The following is an 18780-nucleotide window of genomic DNA, read 5'->3' on the forward strand; positions in this document are numbered from 1 at the left end:
ATGCAAAAATTCAGTTTCTTCAGATAACTCTTGAGGAAACTCAGGTTTAGGGTGCATCCGAGACCCCCTTTGGCCTTCAGGATTAGGAAACAGGTGTAAAAATCTTTTCCCCTCAAACTCTGAGGTACCTCCTCCACAGACCAAACCCAGAGGAGGGCTTGCACCTCCTAGGCCAAAAGTTGCTCGTGAGAAGGGTTCCTGAAGAGGGATGTGAAAGGGGTGTGGGAGGGAGGAATGGAAATAAACTGGACAGTGTAACCTTCCTCCACCATACTCCTTACCCAGCAGTCCAAGGTGATATGGGAACATGCCTGGCTGAAGCAAGAGCAATGGTTCAAAAACCAAAGTGGGGCAGGATCCAGTACAGGAACCGGCATAATGCACTCAAACTCCCCATCAAAAGTTCTGCTTGGATCCTCCGGAGTGTCTGTGAGGGCCTGTTAGCAAGGCCAAAGTGGGTGGGATGTCTGTTTTTATAACCTGTTTCACTTCTAAAACAGGTCCTGGCACAGCGGTGGAGTTGGGAAGTGGACCAGTTGTTGAGGCTTGAAGTTTCCTGGAAGGCGCTGGTGCATATAGACCTAGAGACTTGAGGGTGGCTCTGGAATCCTTCAGGCTGTGAAGCTTCGCATCCATTTGCTCAGGGAAGAGCAAAGTACCTTCAGGTCCTGAATGGATTGTTGGACCTCCATTGGTAGATCCGAGGACTGAAGCCACGAGCATCTGCTCATGACCACTGCAGAAACCATGGATCTAGCCACCGAATCTGCCGCATCCAGGGCAGCCTGCAGGGAGGCTCTGCCCACAGACTTCCCTTCCTCCACCAGAGTGGAGAACTCCTGTCTGGACTCCTGGAGAAGAGAATCCTTGAACTTCATCATCGACTCCAACATTAAAACCGTTATCTCCCCAGCAACGCCTGCTGGTTGGAGAAGCGGAGCTGTAGACCCTCTTTCTATCAAAGGTCTAGTCTCTGAATCTTTTGCTTTCGAGGTCGTTTCTTGCTGTCCCTCTCATTGGCCGCTGAAACCACTCGGGACCCCGGAGGGGATCAGAGTACAAGTACCCGCAGCCTGGGGTTGGAACAAAGTACTTCTTTTAGGTCTCTTTTGTGGTGGGAGACAAGGAGGACAGAGTTTGCCACAAGGCTTTAACCGGTCCAATAATGGCCTCATTGAGAGGGAGGGTCACCTTCGATGGGCTTGCAGCAGACAAGATATCAACCAGGCTATGGAAGGACTCTACCTCCACTTCCAGCCCAAGGTTCGAGGCCACTCTCTTCAACAGCTCCTGGTGAGCTACTACTAAGTCACTGTGCAGGAGGACAAACACGCCTCAAACACTGCCTCATCCAGGTGAGGAGGAAGAATAGTCTTGCACCAGTAGAGAGGTCCTCTTCCTCACCTTCTGCAACAACTGGGTCCCATAAATCTAGGTTCTGATGCTTGGTACCAGAGTCCATGTCGGCTGCTGGTCATATGGATGGGGGCACTTCATTCCGAGACTACGGATTTCGAGCATCTGAAAGAGGGCTCTTGCATAGGGAGAAACCCCTACAGGTTCCAAAAAAGGCCATTGCATCTACATAGGCCAGTGCCCACTGTCCCAAGTGCTTGGCAGTACCCCTGTACCTGGGTCCACTGACTGGTAGGGCTGCCTGGGTGGAGAACTGGCTGTGGTTCCTCGAGCGGAAATATGACTCCACTTCCGAGCCCAATGACAAACCTTCCTCCAGGGACCATGGAGGGGTGGTATACGTTGATGCCAGGGAGAAAAGACCTGCACTGAGGCAAGCAGGGATGGTTTCCCTCTAGAAGGTACCCGAGGAGGCTGCTACCGAACTGGCACTTGGGGCCACATGCTCCCTTCTGCTCCCTGGTATTGATGTCGCTGACTCCTGTACTGACGGTGACAGTGGCACCAAAAGCCAGGTCTCTGGCCACAACCAATGCTTCCGGGGTACATGGTACTGCAATCCTGCTGGTACCGTATTGCCCCTCCAAAGCAATGGGATAGTCTGGGACTTGACTCAACGGAGCCTGCCTACAAGGCAGAGTTGACGCTGCCCCTCTCGGAACAGGGGCAGAGGAGGGGCTAGACACTGTCTCCACTGTGCTCCCTGTGCTTGACCCTCTTCAGGGAACGTCCCCTCTCGAGCTGCTTCTCAAGTTTTTTCTTCAGAAGGTGAATGGTGCCGAGAGTCTCTCATGGCAGGAGGGACACCAAGGTACTGGGTGCTGAGTTGGACCAGCTTAGCTCCGAAGAGGGACAGAGTGCTGCCTCCATCAGGAGGGACTTCAAGATGGCCTCCCTGTCCTTCTTCATACGGGGCTTGAAGTCCCAACAGATCTGGCAGTGGTCCCTGATATGAGTCTCTCCGAGGCACTTCAGACAACTGAAGTGTGGGTCACCCACAAGCACAGGCTTGCTGCAGGAGGCTCAGGGCTTGAAATCTGGGGGTCAAGGAATGCCCAGGCACTCGGAGCAGACAAAACTCCACTAACAGAGCGAGAAACGCCAATTAACTATATACAACTAATCTACAACAGTCCAAACTGTGAACTTGAAGAGCTGGGATAGGGAAACAAGAGAAAAGGACTAAACGAAGACCACTGAGCAAGAGTTTGCCGAAGGGAGAGGAGCTGTTCCAGTGACAATCATAGGCAGGAAGAAGGAACTAGAGGGTGTGAAGCTAACGGGGCCCCTTCTACCAGCGCACAGCACAAGAGGGTGCTACAGCCAACCTGACAGATACCACTAAGGGAAAAAAATTCTCTGGAGACTGTGCATGCCGTGCATGCACACCTAAACATGGAATAGACATGAGCAAGCACTCAAGATTTGCACTCAAGATTATTATTAAATTATACAATGGAAAGGAAATAGGGTGTCCCAATTGATTGCCCCCTCACCCCCAGAGAAGAAAAGGATTTTTGTACTTCATATGACAGCTGTATTTGAGCTTAGCTACTTTACCATGGATTTAACATGCAGCAACAATGTGGAAGCAACTGTTAAAACATGCACTTTTTTCCTACAGCAGAATATCATGGTAGAATAGTCAAAGATAGAAACATGCAGTCAAACACCTTTAGGAACAGGAACAAAGTGTGAACTTGAGTAGACTATTATTTCTATCTTCCAAGGAATCTCCAAAAAGAATAAATGAAACACATGGAATGAACATGAAAGATCGTGGCAAAAGCACCAACAAAGTCCATAAATCTCCTTTAGTGACCTTCCACCAGAAGTCTTATAATAAAAGTATCTTTATTATAACGGAATGTGTGTATCTGTCTCTCTTTTACCTCAACATTTTCAATGTGATCCTTTCTGTGAAGCATACAGTAGATGAAAGGGGAAAAAACCTAAATTCATAAGATAAATTGAGGCTTGTAACGGATGTATTTCACAGTGTTAAAATGTTACATCTGCAGGAAAATGCAATAAATATTGTAAATTTAAAACTTATGTATACTTTGAGTACTTTAAAATATTAACATTGTTAGATTTCAGATTGTACATGCCATACTCCTAGAATTTAACCAGATACTGTAACAATGTATAGTTTCCAGTTTCCCTGATCTTATTTCCTGTGTCTTGTGCCACAACAGTCTCTGCCAACCAGAAGGAGCATTTGCAGGTAAAATCCTGCGTAGCCTCTGTGGCCCCAGGATAGAACATGTTTAGTCACTCTATGGTGACAGGGCAAATATGATCTGGTTGGTATGTGGCAGCTGTGAGGGGATAGATTGCTAAGTGCAGACAAAATCTTAGGAGAATTTAGCTGCCAAACTCTAACCTCCACGAAGCATGTGCAAATTGAGATTTTTCAGAAGTTTATAACTTGGCCAAATATGGGAGAACTCTCAGATGGATGGTGAAATACAAAACTCTGACACAAAGGTCACTCTTCTGCCAAATTTGGTTTGTGTCTTATATTCCTAAAAGCTCACACTTTAGGGTTTCAGCCAGTCATCTGCAGGGGTCAGGAAGGGATTTCCCCTCTCCTCCCAATGTATTCTGCAGTGATTTTTGGTTTCCCTCTTTTGAAGCATCAGAGATGGCCATGGCTGGACATGAGACATGGGATGGGATGAGGTGGCACTGAGCATTCTCTCATTCAGGTGCTTAACTGGTTGGTTCTTACCTCACACGCACAAGATATAACTGATCACTATATGGGACGCTGGGAAGGAATTTTCCCCCAGGTCAGATTGGCAGTGACACTGGGGGTTTTTTGCCTTCCTCTACAGTGTGTGGGTGCGGGTCACCTGCCAGGATTTATCTGGGTGTCTCTCACGTAATCATTTCGCTGCCACTGCAGGGGCTTTGGGCATTGGTGCACCTCAGTCACTCCTATTCTCTCCCTGTAACACATAATGGCCTAGTCTTCTGTGGGCTGTGTAACACGTTGATCTAATTTCAGTTACTGAGTTTAGTGGAGAGATGCTAGGTGGTGTTGGTGGCCTGTACCGGAGGTACACGAGGTCAGACTAAATGATCTGGTGGTCCCTTCTGAACTTAAACTCTATGACTCTATAAACCCACTGGGAATTGATGAAACAGGAAAGCTTGTTTTCCTCTTCCAATCTGTGAATCTAGGTATGAGAAGATAAGATGAAATCATCTTACCAGGACTTGAAGGGAAGATGATCTCACATGCCTGTTGATCTCATCCACCCACTGATGGCAGATGGAACTTGGAGAGATTATCAGAGTGGCACCTGTAGAAACTGGTTTCATTGCTACTAGGCAATGGGGACAATAAAAGGGCTTAATCTTCAAGTTTTCCTCTTTGTAGTTTACACATTCAGCATGCTGCCATAGGTGGCACTTCAGGCACTGCACACGGGCCTTACAGTCAACCAAGCCAAGCTCACCACAAATGCATTCAAAACGATAGTCAGAGGTGTTGAATGGAAAAATGGAACTGGCATGCTGTATGACACTGCCAGCACATTCTTGGGAGTCTGAGGACTGGTCCTTTAGGACTTCTACATCATCTGTATTTTTACATGCACTGAGGACAGGACTGGTGGAATCGCTGAACATGAGATCGCCTTGCAAATCAGCAGACTCCAAGTCCATAACTCTTGGCTGAAGATTTTCTTCTTTTATGCAGGTCCTTTGGCCTGTCTCAGACTTTTTGTTATTTTTGCTAGTTGTACAGTAGTCATGCTCTTCTGCGGGAATGTCCACCAGCTGGGGTGGTTTGACTTTTTCTGAAGATGTGACCCTACTTGCTGATTCTTTGGTTTGAGTTTTAGCATTAGGCAAAGATGTCTTCTGAATCCTTCCAGGACTCCTTGTTGTCTAAAAAATAAAGTTAAATTGTCAGTTAAAATTTTATTTTTTCCCTTTTGATGAGGAAAGTATAGCCATCTCGGGAGTAAACTGTTAACATAACATATCTTCTGGTTTGGGCTGGGTTTTGGGGACCAAGTACTTAATATTAATTTAGGATTTTTCAAAGTGTTTCATAAACCTCCTGGTCATAAAACTGTAACATCTGCCAACCCTTACAGCAAGAGCTTCAAAACTTTATAAAGGACATAGTGAAAGATTTTAACCTCAAAATTTGACCTACTTTGGGTTTTATTTTTGTTTTTCTTTTTGGTACAGTCTACATATTATAATTCTTTATTTCTGTTTTCAAAGCAAACCCTTCAGGTTTTTGGTTTTTGTTTAAAAGTCAGTACCATCAAGCAAGCATTAATGGGGAGCCCTTTAAATAGCATCACTCTGGCAGCATGTAACTGGCAAAAATAGAACAGCTTCATGCTACATTTGCCTTAATTCAGTGGTTCTTAACCTTTACTGCAGCCTACACCCCTTTGGTTCTCAAACTATGTTCTCGCACCCCCTACCAAAATTATTGAAGTAGGTCAGTTCTTTAAACCTAGATATATTTTTTGTTTGTATATTACAGTAATGGTTAAAAAATGTATAATGTTAATAAATACATAGGTTTGATGAAACAAAGTAGTTGTACTTCCGTGCCTGTTCTTAATTTGTGTTTTCGATGATTTACCTCTAAAAAAATCTGGCATGTCTTGCACCCCCAGAAAAGGCATCTCGCACCCCCAGGGGATGATGGTTCTTAACCCCAGGTTAACATCCACTGCCTTACAGATCCAGACTAGCACGGCTACCCCTCTGATACTTGACTGCCTCAACTGATACTTTCAGCTCTTGTTTTACCTGTTTTTTGGTTCTCTCATGCCTCTTTTGTTCTTTGTAATTCTTCCCCAACTTGAACGATCCAGCCAGACCATGACCTTTAACCTGTTCCACTACTTGTTCTGCAATTAGTTTTTCCAAAGTTCTTTTGAGAAGACGTCGGTTTCTCTGTATGTCATATCTATATATGGCACTGACATACTTAAATATTGCAATGATGGACGCTCCCTTCTTCACATTCATTTCCTTGACAGCTGCTAATATCATCACCCGTAAGCCTACATGCAGAACGAAACTACGGTTCAGATAAAATGAAAAGTTACATGGGAGAAAATGTATTTATGTAGCTCTGTAAATGCATTGCCTGCAAGTGAATTAAAAGGTTAAAAAAAAAACTAAGATCGACAACAGAGTAAGCAGTCCTGCTCAAGCTAGTTTTGCAGACCATTACTTTTTAGTCAAGATATTGAATAGTGTCTAAGGAGTACATATAAGAGTGGAAACAAAGAAGTCTTGTTTTTATTAACAGGGATATGCAAGTACAATATTTTGGTCTGGTCAATAAACCATCTTGTTACAATGGTTCCACTCTAGGTAAAGCTGTGCTGCATGGAGTTCTACAGTGCAGCTCACAACTGGTTTTACCTTTAAAATGGATCCATTAGTAAGGACAATTACAGTTCCCAGAGTGCAGTGCTATATTCTTGAGGAAAACTATACCTCTGCATCAGAGATTAAGCCATCAGTAAACTGCTCCCTTCATACAAATCAGGTGCAGCCCTTGTGCTCCTAGTAAGTTGCCAATACAACCTCAATAAGCAAACTGTTTTATATAGGTTTTGTCTCTCCATGAATACTTACTGGGATACTGTACTTTCTCCTTTGACTTAAGCTCCACTTTCTTTGCTTTTTTCTTTTTGTTACCTTCAGTAGGCTGGGGTGGAACGAAGAAGTTCACCAATTTACCCTAATAAAGACAACATTCAATAACTGTAAGATGATGTATATATCTGTGACATAATTTTGAACTGTTTTATGAAATTAATATTTCATATTAATAATATTAATATTATTTTATCTTATTTATATAATAAGGATAATGAGGAGCTTGGATCAGCGGTAAGGTAGCTAATGGAAATGAGGAAATGGAAGTAGCAATTACCATGTCTGAGGTGGAAGTCACACCCAAAGAGCTTAATGGGATCAAATTGGAGGGCCCAGATAATCTCCATGCAAGAATATTAAAGGAATTGGCACACTAAACGACAAGCCTAATAGGAAGGATTTTTAATGAAGGGGTTGTACCCTGTGACCAGAGAATTGCTAATATAATACCTATTTTTAAGAAAGGGGGGAAAAAGTGACCCAGGAAACTACAGGCCCATTAACTTGACCAAAATTTGGCCAACATTTGATCCGTTTTCTATGTTATAAGTCTCAGTTAAAATATATCAGAGGGGTAGCCGTGTTAGTCTGGATTTGTAAAAGTGGCAGAGTCCTGTGGCACTCTATAGACTAACAGACATATTGGAGCATAAGCTTTCGTGGGTGAATACCCACTTCGTCAGATGCATGTAGTGGAAATTTCCAGAGGCACGCATAAATATGTAAGCAAGAATCAGGCTAGGGATAACGAGGTTAGTTCAATCAGGGAGGATGAGGCTCTCTTCTAGCAGTTGAGGTGTGAACGCCCAGGGAGGAGAAACTGCTTTTGTAGTTGGCTAGTCAGTCACAGTCTTTGTTTAATCCTGAGCTGATGGTGTCAAATTTGCAAGTGAACTGAAGCTCAGCAGTTTCTCTTTGAAGTCTGGTCCTGAAGTTTTTTTTGCTGCAAGATGGCTACCTTTAAATCTGCTATTGTGCATCCAGGGAGATTTAAGTGTTCTCCTACAGTTCTCCAACACTTAAATCTCCCTGGATGCACAATAGCAGATTTAAAGGTAGCCATCTTGCAGCAAAAAAAACTTCAGGACCAGACTTCAAAGAGAAACTGCTGAGCTTCAGTTCACTTGCAAATTTGACACCATCAGCTCAGGATTAAACAAAGACTGTGACTGACTAGCCAACTACAAAAGCAGTTTCTCCTCCCTGGGCGTTCACACCTCAACTGCTAGAAGAGAGCCTCATCCTCCCTGATTGAACTAACCTCATTATCCCTAGCCTGATTCTTGCTTACATATTTATACCTGCCTCCGGAAATTTCCACTACATGCATCTGACGAAGTGGGTATTCACCCACGAAAGCTTATGCTCCAATACATCTGTTAGTCTATAAGGTGCCACAGGACTCTTTGCCGCAGTTAAAATATACTTTAACTGGAATCTCTGCACTTTTACCATCCCTTTTTCTAAAAAGCAAGCTAATAAAGTAACTTGCCTACAACTGAGACTTTGTTCTTCATTCACATCAATGACAAACAATACAAATTGCTCCTCATAATAATTTTGTACTGTTCTCCTATTCACATCACCAAGGACCACGTGCTAACAGACAAAGACTATTTCTTTCACTTGCACAGCTTTTCATTACAGACTTTGCCACACAAAAAATGATAGCTAAACACCAGGAACATGCCTCACATATTAGAAGTACCTTGTTTGTTCCCAAAATCTACCATAGTTCTCTCACCTCGGGTAGTGTCAGCACATCTTGTTTAACATCTCGTCGGGTGTGTGTCAGAATAAGAGCCAGTACCTCTACTGTCTTTCCAAGACCCATCTCATCTGCCAGGATTCCTCCAGGCCACGGAGGCCCTGCAACTGGGTGTTCACGGATAATGCTAAAGATTAAAGACACACCCAAACAAAACTTAACAAGTTACAAACTAGTGTGACCAGAAGAGTAGTATGTGTTCAAAGTAGCAGAGATAATGAATAATTTCTGCAAGCTACATATATAGAGAGAAATATGCACCTGTGTTAAAGAAAATTGCTTTGGTGGCTATGTTTAAACAGATTACAAAACAATAATTTACATAATTTTCAAAAGGTTAAGATGAACAAAATCTGAATAAAGCAACTATACACTACAGTACACAAACAGATTTACTTCTCACAAGATTCATAATTTGTTAAAGCAATACTAGTTACTGTATTAATCTATTTTCTTGTCCAAGATCAATAGAAAAATGAAAGTTAATATTGTCTCTTTGCTGTAAACTTTAAAAACTTGGAACACAAAATTGAAGGGTTGTAGCCTTCAAGTCATTAATTAAAAAAGAATGAATCCATTACACTTGAATTAAGAAAAAAAGTTCCTACAGCGAATATACTGATGACATTAACCTACAATTTACAAACTGTCTTCTCCCTGATACACCCCACATTTTCTTCTTTCATATTAAATATCCTATACCTCTTATTCTACATTTACTAACTGAAAAGGCACGGTTATTACTTATCCAATGCTCTTCATGTGAAGGTTTCTAACAAAATTTTCACAAAGTGGCATGTTTAGGTGCTGCCAGGAACAACAGTGTTCCCTCTACAAAACAAAATCAGAACTCACCAGCCGGTAAATGGATTATAGTAGAGTTTTACTCCATCTGGAGTGATGACCTCTCGCCATAGAAAGTGTAGTGTGTTTTCTATAGAGAAGGAAACCATATGAATATTACAAGATTTTTCATAGTGCTTAGAACTGCACAGCATTATTATGACATTTAAAGGCAAACAGGAACCAAAAACTGGAATTAGTTGCCTATAACTGGAAGTTCTTTGACATGTGTGGTCTCTATCTGTACTGCACACGTGAGCGTGTGCACACACCATAAACCCATGTCCAGAAATTCTAACAAGCAACGTTTGTTGACCCGCAAATGCACAGTAGTTCTCGTCATGCTCCAGACTGAGGGTGTAAGAGGAAATGCAGGCTGATACCTCTCTAGTTCCTCTTCTTACCGCAAATCCAGTAGGATCCAAACAAGAGGGGACAGACAGTGGGTAATGGAATTCAGATTGGAAGTTGTTTGAGATGTGTGGTCCCTATTACAGACAAGTAACCTCCATTTCTTCTTCAAGTACTCGTCCCTATGTGCATTCCACACAAGTGACTGAGAATCTGTATTGGGACTGGAGTGGGGTGAGGGAGACAGAGCAGCAAAGATGCTTGAAGTACTGAAGTTCCCACAGCACTGCATCTGCAGCACAGGACTACACTAGCGTGTAATGTTTTGTGAATGTGTGCCTGGAACTCTAGGTAGCCACTCTGCATATGTCCAGTAATGGTACTTCCGGCAGGGATGCTGGGGAGCAGTGGCCCCAAACTGTGGGTATACTTCCTTATGGGGGTGCGGAGGGGCCCAGGCCAGCCCCCATGTGGGGTATGGAGGGAGTGCCACCCAGCCCTGCTCCACCCCCAACCAGCTCCAGCCGCAGCTCCACTCTGCCCCCAGGCGCAGCTCCAGCCACAGCTTCACTCCATCCCCTGCTCCGTCCCCAGCCATAGCTCCACTCTGCCCCCTGCTCTGTTCAGGCCCCAACCTCAGATCCACTCTGCCACCTGCTCCAACCGCAGCCCAGCTCTGCCCTCATTCCTGCTCCGCCTCTAGTCCCAGCTCTTCCTCCATACCCAATTCCTTTCCCATCTCTGCTTTCAACCCAAGCTCCTCTGCTGAGCCAACTGTGCAGTAAGAGAGAGCACGCCGCGGACAGATTCCATAACTGGAGAGGAGGGGTAACAGGAAAAGTCTGGGCACCACTGCTGAAGAGGCACCTTGTGCTCTCATGGTGGAGGTATATGTACTAACTGATAGCTCACAGTGATGTGCCCAGAAGTCCATTTAGATACTCAGAGGATATAACTTGTTCTCGCAACCTTTCTGCTATGGCAATAAAATAACCTTAATGATTTTCTCATCGATTTGGTCCTCTGCAGCTAGAAAACCAAGGCACATCTGACATGGAGGCAATAAAGTCTTCTCTCTTCAGCAGCGGCATGGGGTTTCAGGAAGAAAACAAGTAAGTAGATAGTTTGGTTGTCATGGAACTCAGAAATAACTTTGGGGAGGAATTTGGATGGAAGCAAAGGAAGACCTTTCCCTTGTGCAAACAGTACATGGTGGGTCTGCCATGACGGCTTCCATCTTATTCGGCTCAGGTAATAGCAACCTTCATGGACAGGTAGGAAATGGAGAATGTTCCCAAGGGAAAGATATCTTGCTCTGCCCTGTTATGTAAAAGGCTGTGTGGTGACATTGTCTGACGTTACTTGGGCATGGAAAGAATGAATGAGTGGAAGACCAGACCTGCATGCTAGGCAGACTGCCCTCAGTTCCAGTAGACTGATGTGCAGTCTGGCCTCCTGTGGATCCAGATAACTTGTATGGCATGGTTGTTCAGGTGAGCACCCCAACCCATAAGGGAGCCATCTGTTATGATGGTGACAGAGGGGGCAAGAGTGATGAAGTGGACATCTACTCTTATTCGATCCAGGTTCAACCAGCAGGTAAAAGAAACGATAGTGGGAACAGTTACTCTGGTGTTGATGTGATCCATGCCCAGTTAGTAGATTTACCGGAGTCAGGCCCGTAGACAGTGTACAGGAAGCCTGGCAAATGATATCAAGTTCACAAGGTCATGTGGCCTAGAAGAGAAAGCACAGATTACTTACAGACTGAGGACTCTGGTCAAGATGTGCCTATCAGATTGCTCATTAACCGAAATCCTTCCACGGGGAGAAACGCTCTTGCTCCCATAAAGTTTATCATCTGTGTGGGTGTGTTAAAATGGACTTTTCTTTGTTCACACAGACACCCAGTACTGCTAGAAGATTGGCAACTTTGAGAAGGATCAATCTAACCTCATAGCTGGAGCAACCTATTAGGAGTCAGTCATTGAGATATGGGAAAACTGTTTAACGCCAGCATCTCATTTGGGCTGCCACCACAGAGAAGACCTTAGTGAATACTCCGGGTGCTATAGAATATCTAAGGGGAAGGGTTCTGAACTGGAAATGTTCCCGACCCACTAAAAACTGAAGGAACTTTTTGTGGGACAGATTAATATCTGCATGAAAATAAGTGTCCATGTGGAAAGCCACGAACCACATCCCCTGGGAGGGGATTATTCATGCTAGTGTAACCATCCTAAATTTTGATTTTTGAAGATGTTCAGTTATAAAGGTCCAGAATGGGTCTCCCTGCTCCATCTTTTTTTGGGGACTAAAAAATAAGGGGACTAGAACTCTCTCTCTCTCGTTACCAAGGTGACACTCGGTCTATTGCCCCTCGGAGGAGGAGGAGGGAGTCCACCTTTTGTTGAAAAATAACCTCATGAAAGTGGTCCTTGAAGGGGGACTGGGAAGGGAGTTTGTGGGGAAGAGAAACTCTATGAACTATCCTTGGTGGATAATTTCTAAGACCCAACTGTGTGTCATATTAGGAGTCCCAATTGTGGGTGAAAAGTGAGAGATGGCCCCAAAAGATAAGGGGAGGTAAGAGGTGGGTGGCATCAATAGCAGTGGGTTGATCTCGGCTGAAGCGTCAGAAGTAGCCTTTAGTGGATGAGTGGGAATGGATAAAGGTCATGGTAGCAGAGGGGTCTGAAAACCAAGACCTCTAAATCCTCTGACATTTATGAGGGGGGACTCAGCTGGATGCAGGCGTTTCCCATCATAGGCAAAATTTAGTTTGTTTCAGTGCACCTTGTGCGAATGTAAACTGATGAGTGATGCGCAGATGCATCTGCACGTCTGACCACATGTTTTTGCCACAGCCTGCTTTCTTCACTGATGCTTCTCTTTGGCTTTTTCTGTGGTGATATTCTCGATGGCTTTAACTGCAGACCAACAGGTCTGCTGCCATCCTGATTAACCAGCAGCAGCAGCTTCCCATGTGTGTTCGGATCAACTTTGACAGCTTGTAGGTGAGTTCTGAAAATGTCCTTACATCATTTTCATTGTTCTTGTTTTCCACTGTCCAGACATGTTCTTGTTTTCCACTGTCCATAAAATATGGCTTTGTAGAGTCACATAGCATCCATACATACAAAGTGATCAGCCCAAGGAAGTTGTGCCTGTTTGATTAGGGATTCAACACTAGTCACGAAGCACCAGTCCAGGACTCCAATGGTTGGTACGATGTCTGACCATTTAATATTACTCTAGTTCCTTCAAGTCCTGATACACAGTGCCCAAATCAAAGATCCAGAATGGGTCTCCGTCTTCCTTTTTTTTTTCTTGGGGGGGGGGGCAGACTGAGGAATAAGGGGAATAGAATCCTCTCCCTTGATACTGTAGTGAGACTTGTTCTATCGCCCCTTGCTGTAGGAAGGAGGCCACCTACTGACAGCAGAACGTCTGTGGAGGATATGGCCTTGACCTATACACCTGCCTCTGGTGTTTTCTCCTTGGACCCAGGGGGTCAATTCCCAGGAAGTGTATAGTCAACCTCTAGTCTTTCAATGAGTGAAGGAACTCATCCTTTTTCTTACTGAACGGTTCAACTTGTTGAAAGGCAAATCCTGTATGGTATTCTGGACTACCCTGGAAGCCCCGAAGGGTGAAACCAAGACACACACCTTATAACTATGCCAGTGACTAAGCCATTGCAGCTTGACTGGATGTCTTTGCCGCTCATTTGCCCTCCTCTATGAAGGACTGAAATTGGGCTCTGTCTTCAGGGGGAAACTTGTCCTTAAAGTCAGCCAGCCTGGCGTAATTTTTAAAATCATATTTTGCTAACAAAGCCTGGTACGTACTGATATGGAATGGCACGCTCATAGAGGAAAAGACCTTTCTTTCCAAGAAATCTAACCTCTTTGAGCCCTTGTCAGCCAGGGTGGTCTTGGAATGCTGTGATCTTACTCTCTCCATGGCTGACTGTACCACCAGGAAGTTGGGTGATGGATGGGAGAAAAGAAATTCAACCACTTTGGCAGAGATGAAATAGCATCCCTGAGCCCTCTTAGGCATGGGGGCCCATTAGACTGGGGTGCATCAAACCACGCTTGCTGACTCCATGATGGCCTCATTAATCAGGAGCACCACCTTGCTTGGACCTGTAGGCTACAGAATAGCCGGTACTGCAAGTCCTGGACCTCCTCCACTGATATTTGGAGGTCATTGGCTATCCTCTGAAGTAGCTCCTGGTACTGCCTATCGTCACTTGGCAGAGAGAGTAAGGATGGAGTGATAGTTTCTTCCAGAAATGAGGATGAGATTCCCATCAGCACCTGCAGATCTGGATCAATGTCGTTCTCCTCATACTCTGATGATCTGGTGGATGCCAAGTAGGAGAAGTGTGGTATGACACATGAACGGATCTGGGGTGTTTTCCTTAGGAGTCCCACAGGCCACAATAAGGACAAACGGAGGAATCGACTGGATGTGGGGGCCCCACTAAATCAGGTGCCAGCAGTGCTTGGGGAAGTCATATCTGGGAGGATGGCATCCAGAACTCCTTGACTGCCTATCAAAGCTCAGCTCTCTCTGAGGAGAAAAGAGACCATCCAGAGTGTCTGAGTCATCTGCATCTGAGAACTGTTCTCTCTCCATTCATGGGGCCAACAATATTAGAGGATGCATGCATGCATGACCAGGGAAGAGTATAAAAATATTGCTCGGGCATGCAGGAGTGAAATCAGGAAGGCCAAATCACACCTGGAGTTGCAACTAGCAAGGGATGTTAAGAGCAACAAGAAGGGTTTCTTCAGGTACGTTAGCAACAAGTAGTCGTCAAGGGAAGTGTGGGCCCCTTACTGAATGAGGGAGGCAACCTAGTGACAGTGGATGTGGAAAAAGCTAATTTACTCAATGCTTTTTTTGCCTCTGTCTTCACGAACAAGGTCAGCTCCCAGGCTACTGCACTGGGCAGCACAGCATGGGGAGTAGATGGCCAGCCCTCTGTGGAGAAAGAGGTGGTTAGGGACTATTTAGAAATGCTGGACGAGCACAAGTCCATGGGGCCGGATGCGCTGCATCCGAGAGTGCTAAAGGAGTTGGCGGATGTGATTGCAGAGCCATGGGCCATTATCTTTGAAAACTCATGGCGATCAGGGAAAGTCCCGGATGACTGGAAAAAGGCTAATGTAATGCCCATCTTTAAAAAAGGGAAGGAGGAGGATCCTGGGAACTACAGGCCAGTCAGCCTCACCTCAGTTCCCGGAAAAATCATGGAGCAGGTCCTCAAGGAATCAATTCTGAAGCACTTAGAGGAGAGGAAAGTGATCAGGAACAGTCAGCATGGATTCACCAAGGGCAAGTCATGCCTGACTAATCTAATTGCCTTCTATGACGAGATAACTGGCTCTGTGGATGAGGGGAAAGCGGTGGACGTGTTGTTCCTTGACTTTAGCAAAGCTTTTGACACGGTCTCCCACAGTATTCTTGCCAGCAAGTTAAAGAAGTATGGGCTGGATGAATGGACTATAAGGTGGATAGAAAGCTGGCTAGATTGTCGGACTCAACGGGTAGTGATCAATAGCTCCATGTCTAGTTAGCAGCCGGTATCAAGCGGAGTGCCCCAAGGGTCAGTCCTAGGGTTTTGTTTTGTTCAATATCTTCATAAATGATGATGGTGTGGATTGCACCCTCAGAAAGTTTGCAGATGACACTAAACTGGGAGGAGAGGTAGATATGCTGGAGGGTAGGGATAGGATACAGAGGGACCTAGACAAATTGGAGGATTGGGCCAAAAGAAATCTGATGAGGTTCAACAAGGACAAGTGCAGAGTCCTGCACTTAGGACAGAAGAATCCCATGCACCGCTACAGACTAGGGACCGAATGGCTAGGCAGCAGTTCTGCAGAAAAGGACCAAGGGGTTACAGTGGATGAGAAGCTGGATATGAGTCAACAGCGTGCCCTTGTTGCCAAGAAGGCTAATGGCATTTTGGGATGTATAAGTAGGGGCACTGCCAGCAGATCGAGGGACGTGATCGTTCCCCTCTATTCAACATTGGTGAGGCCTCATCTGGAGGACTGTCTCCAGTTTTGGGCCCCACACTACAGGAAGGATGTGGAAAAATTGGAAAACGTCCAGCGGAGGGCAACAAAAATGATTAGGGGACTGGAACACATGACTTATGAGGAGAGGCTGAGGGAACTGGGATTGTTTAGTCTGCAGAAGAGAAGAATGAGGGGGGATTTGATAGCTGCTTTCAACTACCTGAAAGGGGGTTCCAAAGAAGATGGATCTAGACTGTTCTCAGTGGTAGCAGATGACAGAACGAGGAGTAATTGTCTCAAGTTGCAGTGGGGGAGGTTTAGGTTAGATATTAGGAAAAACTTTTTCACTAGGAGAGTGGTGAAACACTGGAATGTGTTACCTAGGGAGGTGGTAGAATCTCCTTCCTTAGAAGTTTTTAAGGTCAGGCTCGACAAAGCCCTGTCTGGGATGATTTAGTTGGGGATTGGTCCTGCTTTGAGCAGGGGGTTGGACTAGATGACCTCCTGAGGTCCCTTCCAACCCTGATATTCTATGATTCCTGCCTGACGGCTGGAGAGGGGATGGTTCTTGTGTCATAAAAGCAGTTTCATCCTCCAGTTTCACCCTCGGGACCAATGAAGAGTCAGGTCCAGCATGTTTGGATGGAGCTGGCAGTTGTTGGTCCTTGTGTTTCAGAGCCAGAGCCACTGATGGAACCAACAGATTCTTTTTCTTGTGTGTGCTACCTTTCAGTCTGAGGGTTTTTAGTGGTCCTGGCACCACAGCATCCACGTGTGAGGCTCTCCCGTCTTGGGTAGGGTTAGGGAGGGATCTCTTTATTTATGAACATATCCTTGCGACCATGAGAGTGCCCCCTACTCTCCTGGGAAGTCTGGAAAGAAGATTCCTTGGCTTAGCAACCATAGATTCCATTCCTAAGCTTGTGCTTGGAGGGGCACTACTCATTTGATGGGACTGATATACACAGGCATCTCCTTGACCCAGATCATAGTGATGTCTCATAGCCTTCTTCATAAGGTGTTTCCTTAAAGTTCATGAGCTTCACGTGTTCATGGTGGAAACAAGTGAGATGCTGCACTTTACTCCTTGGGTGCGAAGCATAATGCTGCAGAGACAGCATTGGTGATCATCACTCATGGAGAAGTAGTGAGGGCAGGACACGCAGCTCTTGAATCCCCAGGACTCTGGGCATAGTCCCAGACTGCAAGGAGGGAGTCCCCAGTATGGGGGGAAAGAACAAGCTATACTACCTATACTAATATAAAAACTATAAAACTATTTACAATACTTATTTACAAGCTATCGAAGAGAAAAGTTGGAGAAATCTGCAGACACGGGGTTCCAACTCAGGCCATGCAGCAGTAAGAAGGAACTGCAAAAGGCGTCAGCCTGCATTGCTTCTTATGTCTTCAGTCTGGAGCACAAATAGAACTACTCCACACATGAGAGCCAATGAGCACTGTTTGTTAGAATTTCTGGACTCGGCTATATGGCGCACATGTACACTCATATAGGCAATATGCATAGTGACCAGCACTTGAAAAAGTATCTTCAGAGCGGTAGGGTCAACCAGCTTGGTCAATTGTTCCCTGGGTCACCAGAACTATATACTGTAATAATATATAATCCTTAGTCTAAAACTCTGGCTTCTTGTTGATCATAAGACATCCACAGCAATGCAGAGTCAATGCCAAGGCTGCTCCAAAAGACATAGTAAGTAATGAACAATGGTAGGGAAATTCAGTGTATAGCCCAAAATATTCTGAAGCGTGACTATTGATCATTGACAGTAGCTATTTTTCAAACTTAAATACTTCAATTATAAGACTACTTTATTTTGTGAAATGTTATATTTTGAAACAATAGTAAAATGCAACGTATCCAGGTTGACAATGTCTATATTAAGTTCTAGACCAGCATGAAAACAGCTCACAATTAAAAAAAACAAAACACAAAAATAACTGTTAACTAGTTGCCTCAAATACAATTTTTATTAATAAAATAATAAAAGCAAAGCTTCCAATTACTAAATTATCAAGGAGACTATTCTCATAAAATTGTGCTAGTTCATATTCAATCCTTTTTGATACTGTATTGTTAATTTGTTTTGAGTAGCGTTATAATCAAGATGTGCATTTGTTGTCCACAGCCATGTACTTGCCATTGGTAGGGTTGTTTCTGAAATTCTCCCGTTGCAACATCCAGTTCACAGCCTCACTTTGATAGGGCCTCAGTACAGGAATCAATGCAGAGTGCTGTACGTCCTCCCACAAAAACTGGATTTCCTGCTGATGTGTGTGCCTCACAAAGTCATACAGCTCTTCAATATTCTGTCGTTCCAGCTCTCTGTCAGATTCTTCCTCATCCTCCTCCAACACATCTGCATATATGAAGAAGCATATCATCTTACCCCATCTTTATCAGCAACTAACATCACCTCAATTAAATAAGCTTAGCTTTATTGCTACATGTTTAGTTAATATATGAAAACAGTTAAGCACTGCTTCCATAAAGAGTATGAACTGAGTATATTTTATTTTAGTTGATTGTTCCTGGTGGGGGTGACAGTAGTAGACAAAGATGGGAATTAAATTCCTGAATCTTAACACTGGCATTTTTTCGGACTGCAAACTTACCAAATGCTTAGAAGCAGGAAGAGGTGGTTCCTTAGCAGGTGCTGGGCCCAAATATTATCCATTTGAAGTATGGAT

The 18780-nt window shown here is 44.5% G+C and overlaps 1 protein-coding gene across 2 annotated transcripts in view; it reads right to left on the minus strand.

Moving 5' to 3' along the window:
* SHPRH (SNF2 histone linker PHD RING helicase) overlaps positions 1–18780 on the minus strand; it is a 141069-nt gene that overhangs the window by 91925 nt on the left and 30364 nt on the right. For both annotated transcript variants that reach the window (XM_074948563.1, XM_074948562.1), the window contains exons 4-9: positions 18231–18449; positions 9692–9770; positions 8813–8963; positions 7045–7150; positions 6205–6461; positions 4636–5316 (exon numbers count right to left, since the gene is read on the minus strand). In XM_074948563.1, the coding sequence (XP_074804664.1) occupies positions 4636–5316; positions 6205–6461; positions 7045–7150; positions 8813–8963; positions 9692–9770; positions 18231–18449 (1493 nt within the window). The remainder of the gene's footprint in view (positions 1–4635; positions 5317–6204; positions 6462–7044; positions 7151–8812; positions 8964–9691; positions 9771–18230; positions 18450–18780) is intronic.

The sequence above is a fragment of the Natator depressus genome, chromosome 3 (genome assembly GCF_965152275.1).
Source record: "Natator depressus isolate rNatDep1 chromosome 3, rNatDep2.hap1, whole genome shotgun sequence".
NCBI classification, from domain to species: domain Eukaryota; kingdom Metazoa; phylum Chordata; order Testudines; family Cheloniidae; genus Natator; species Natator depressus.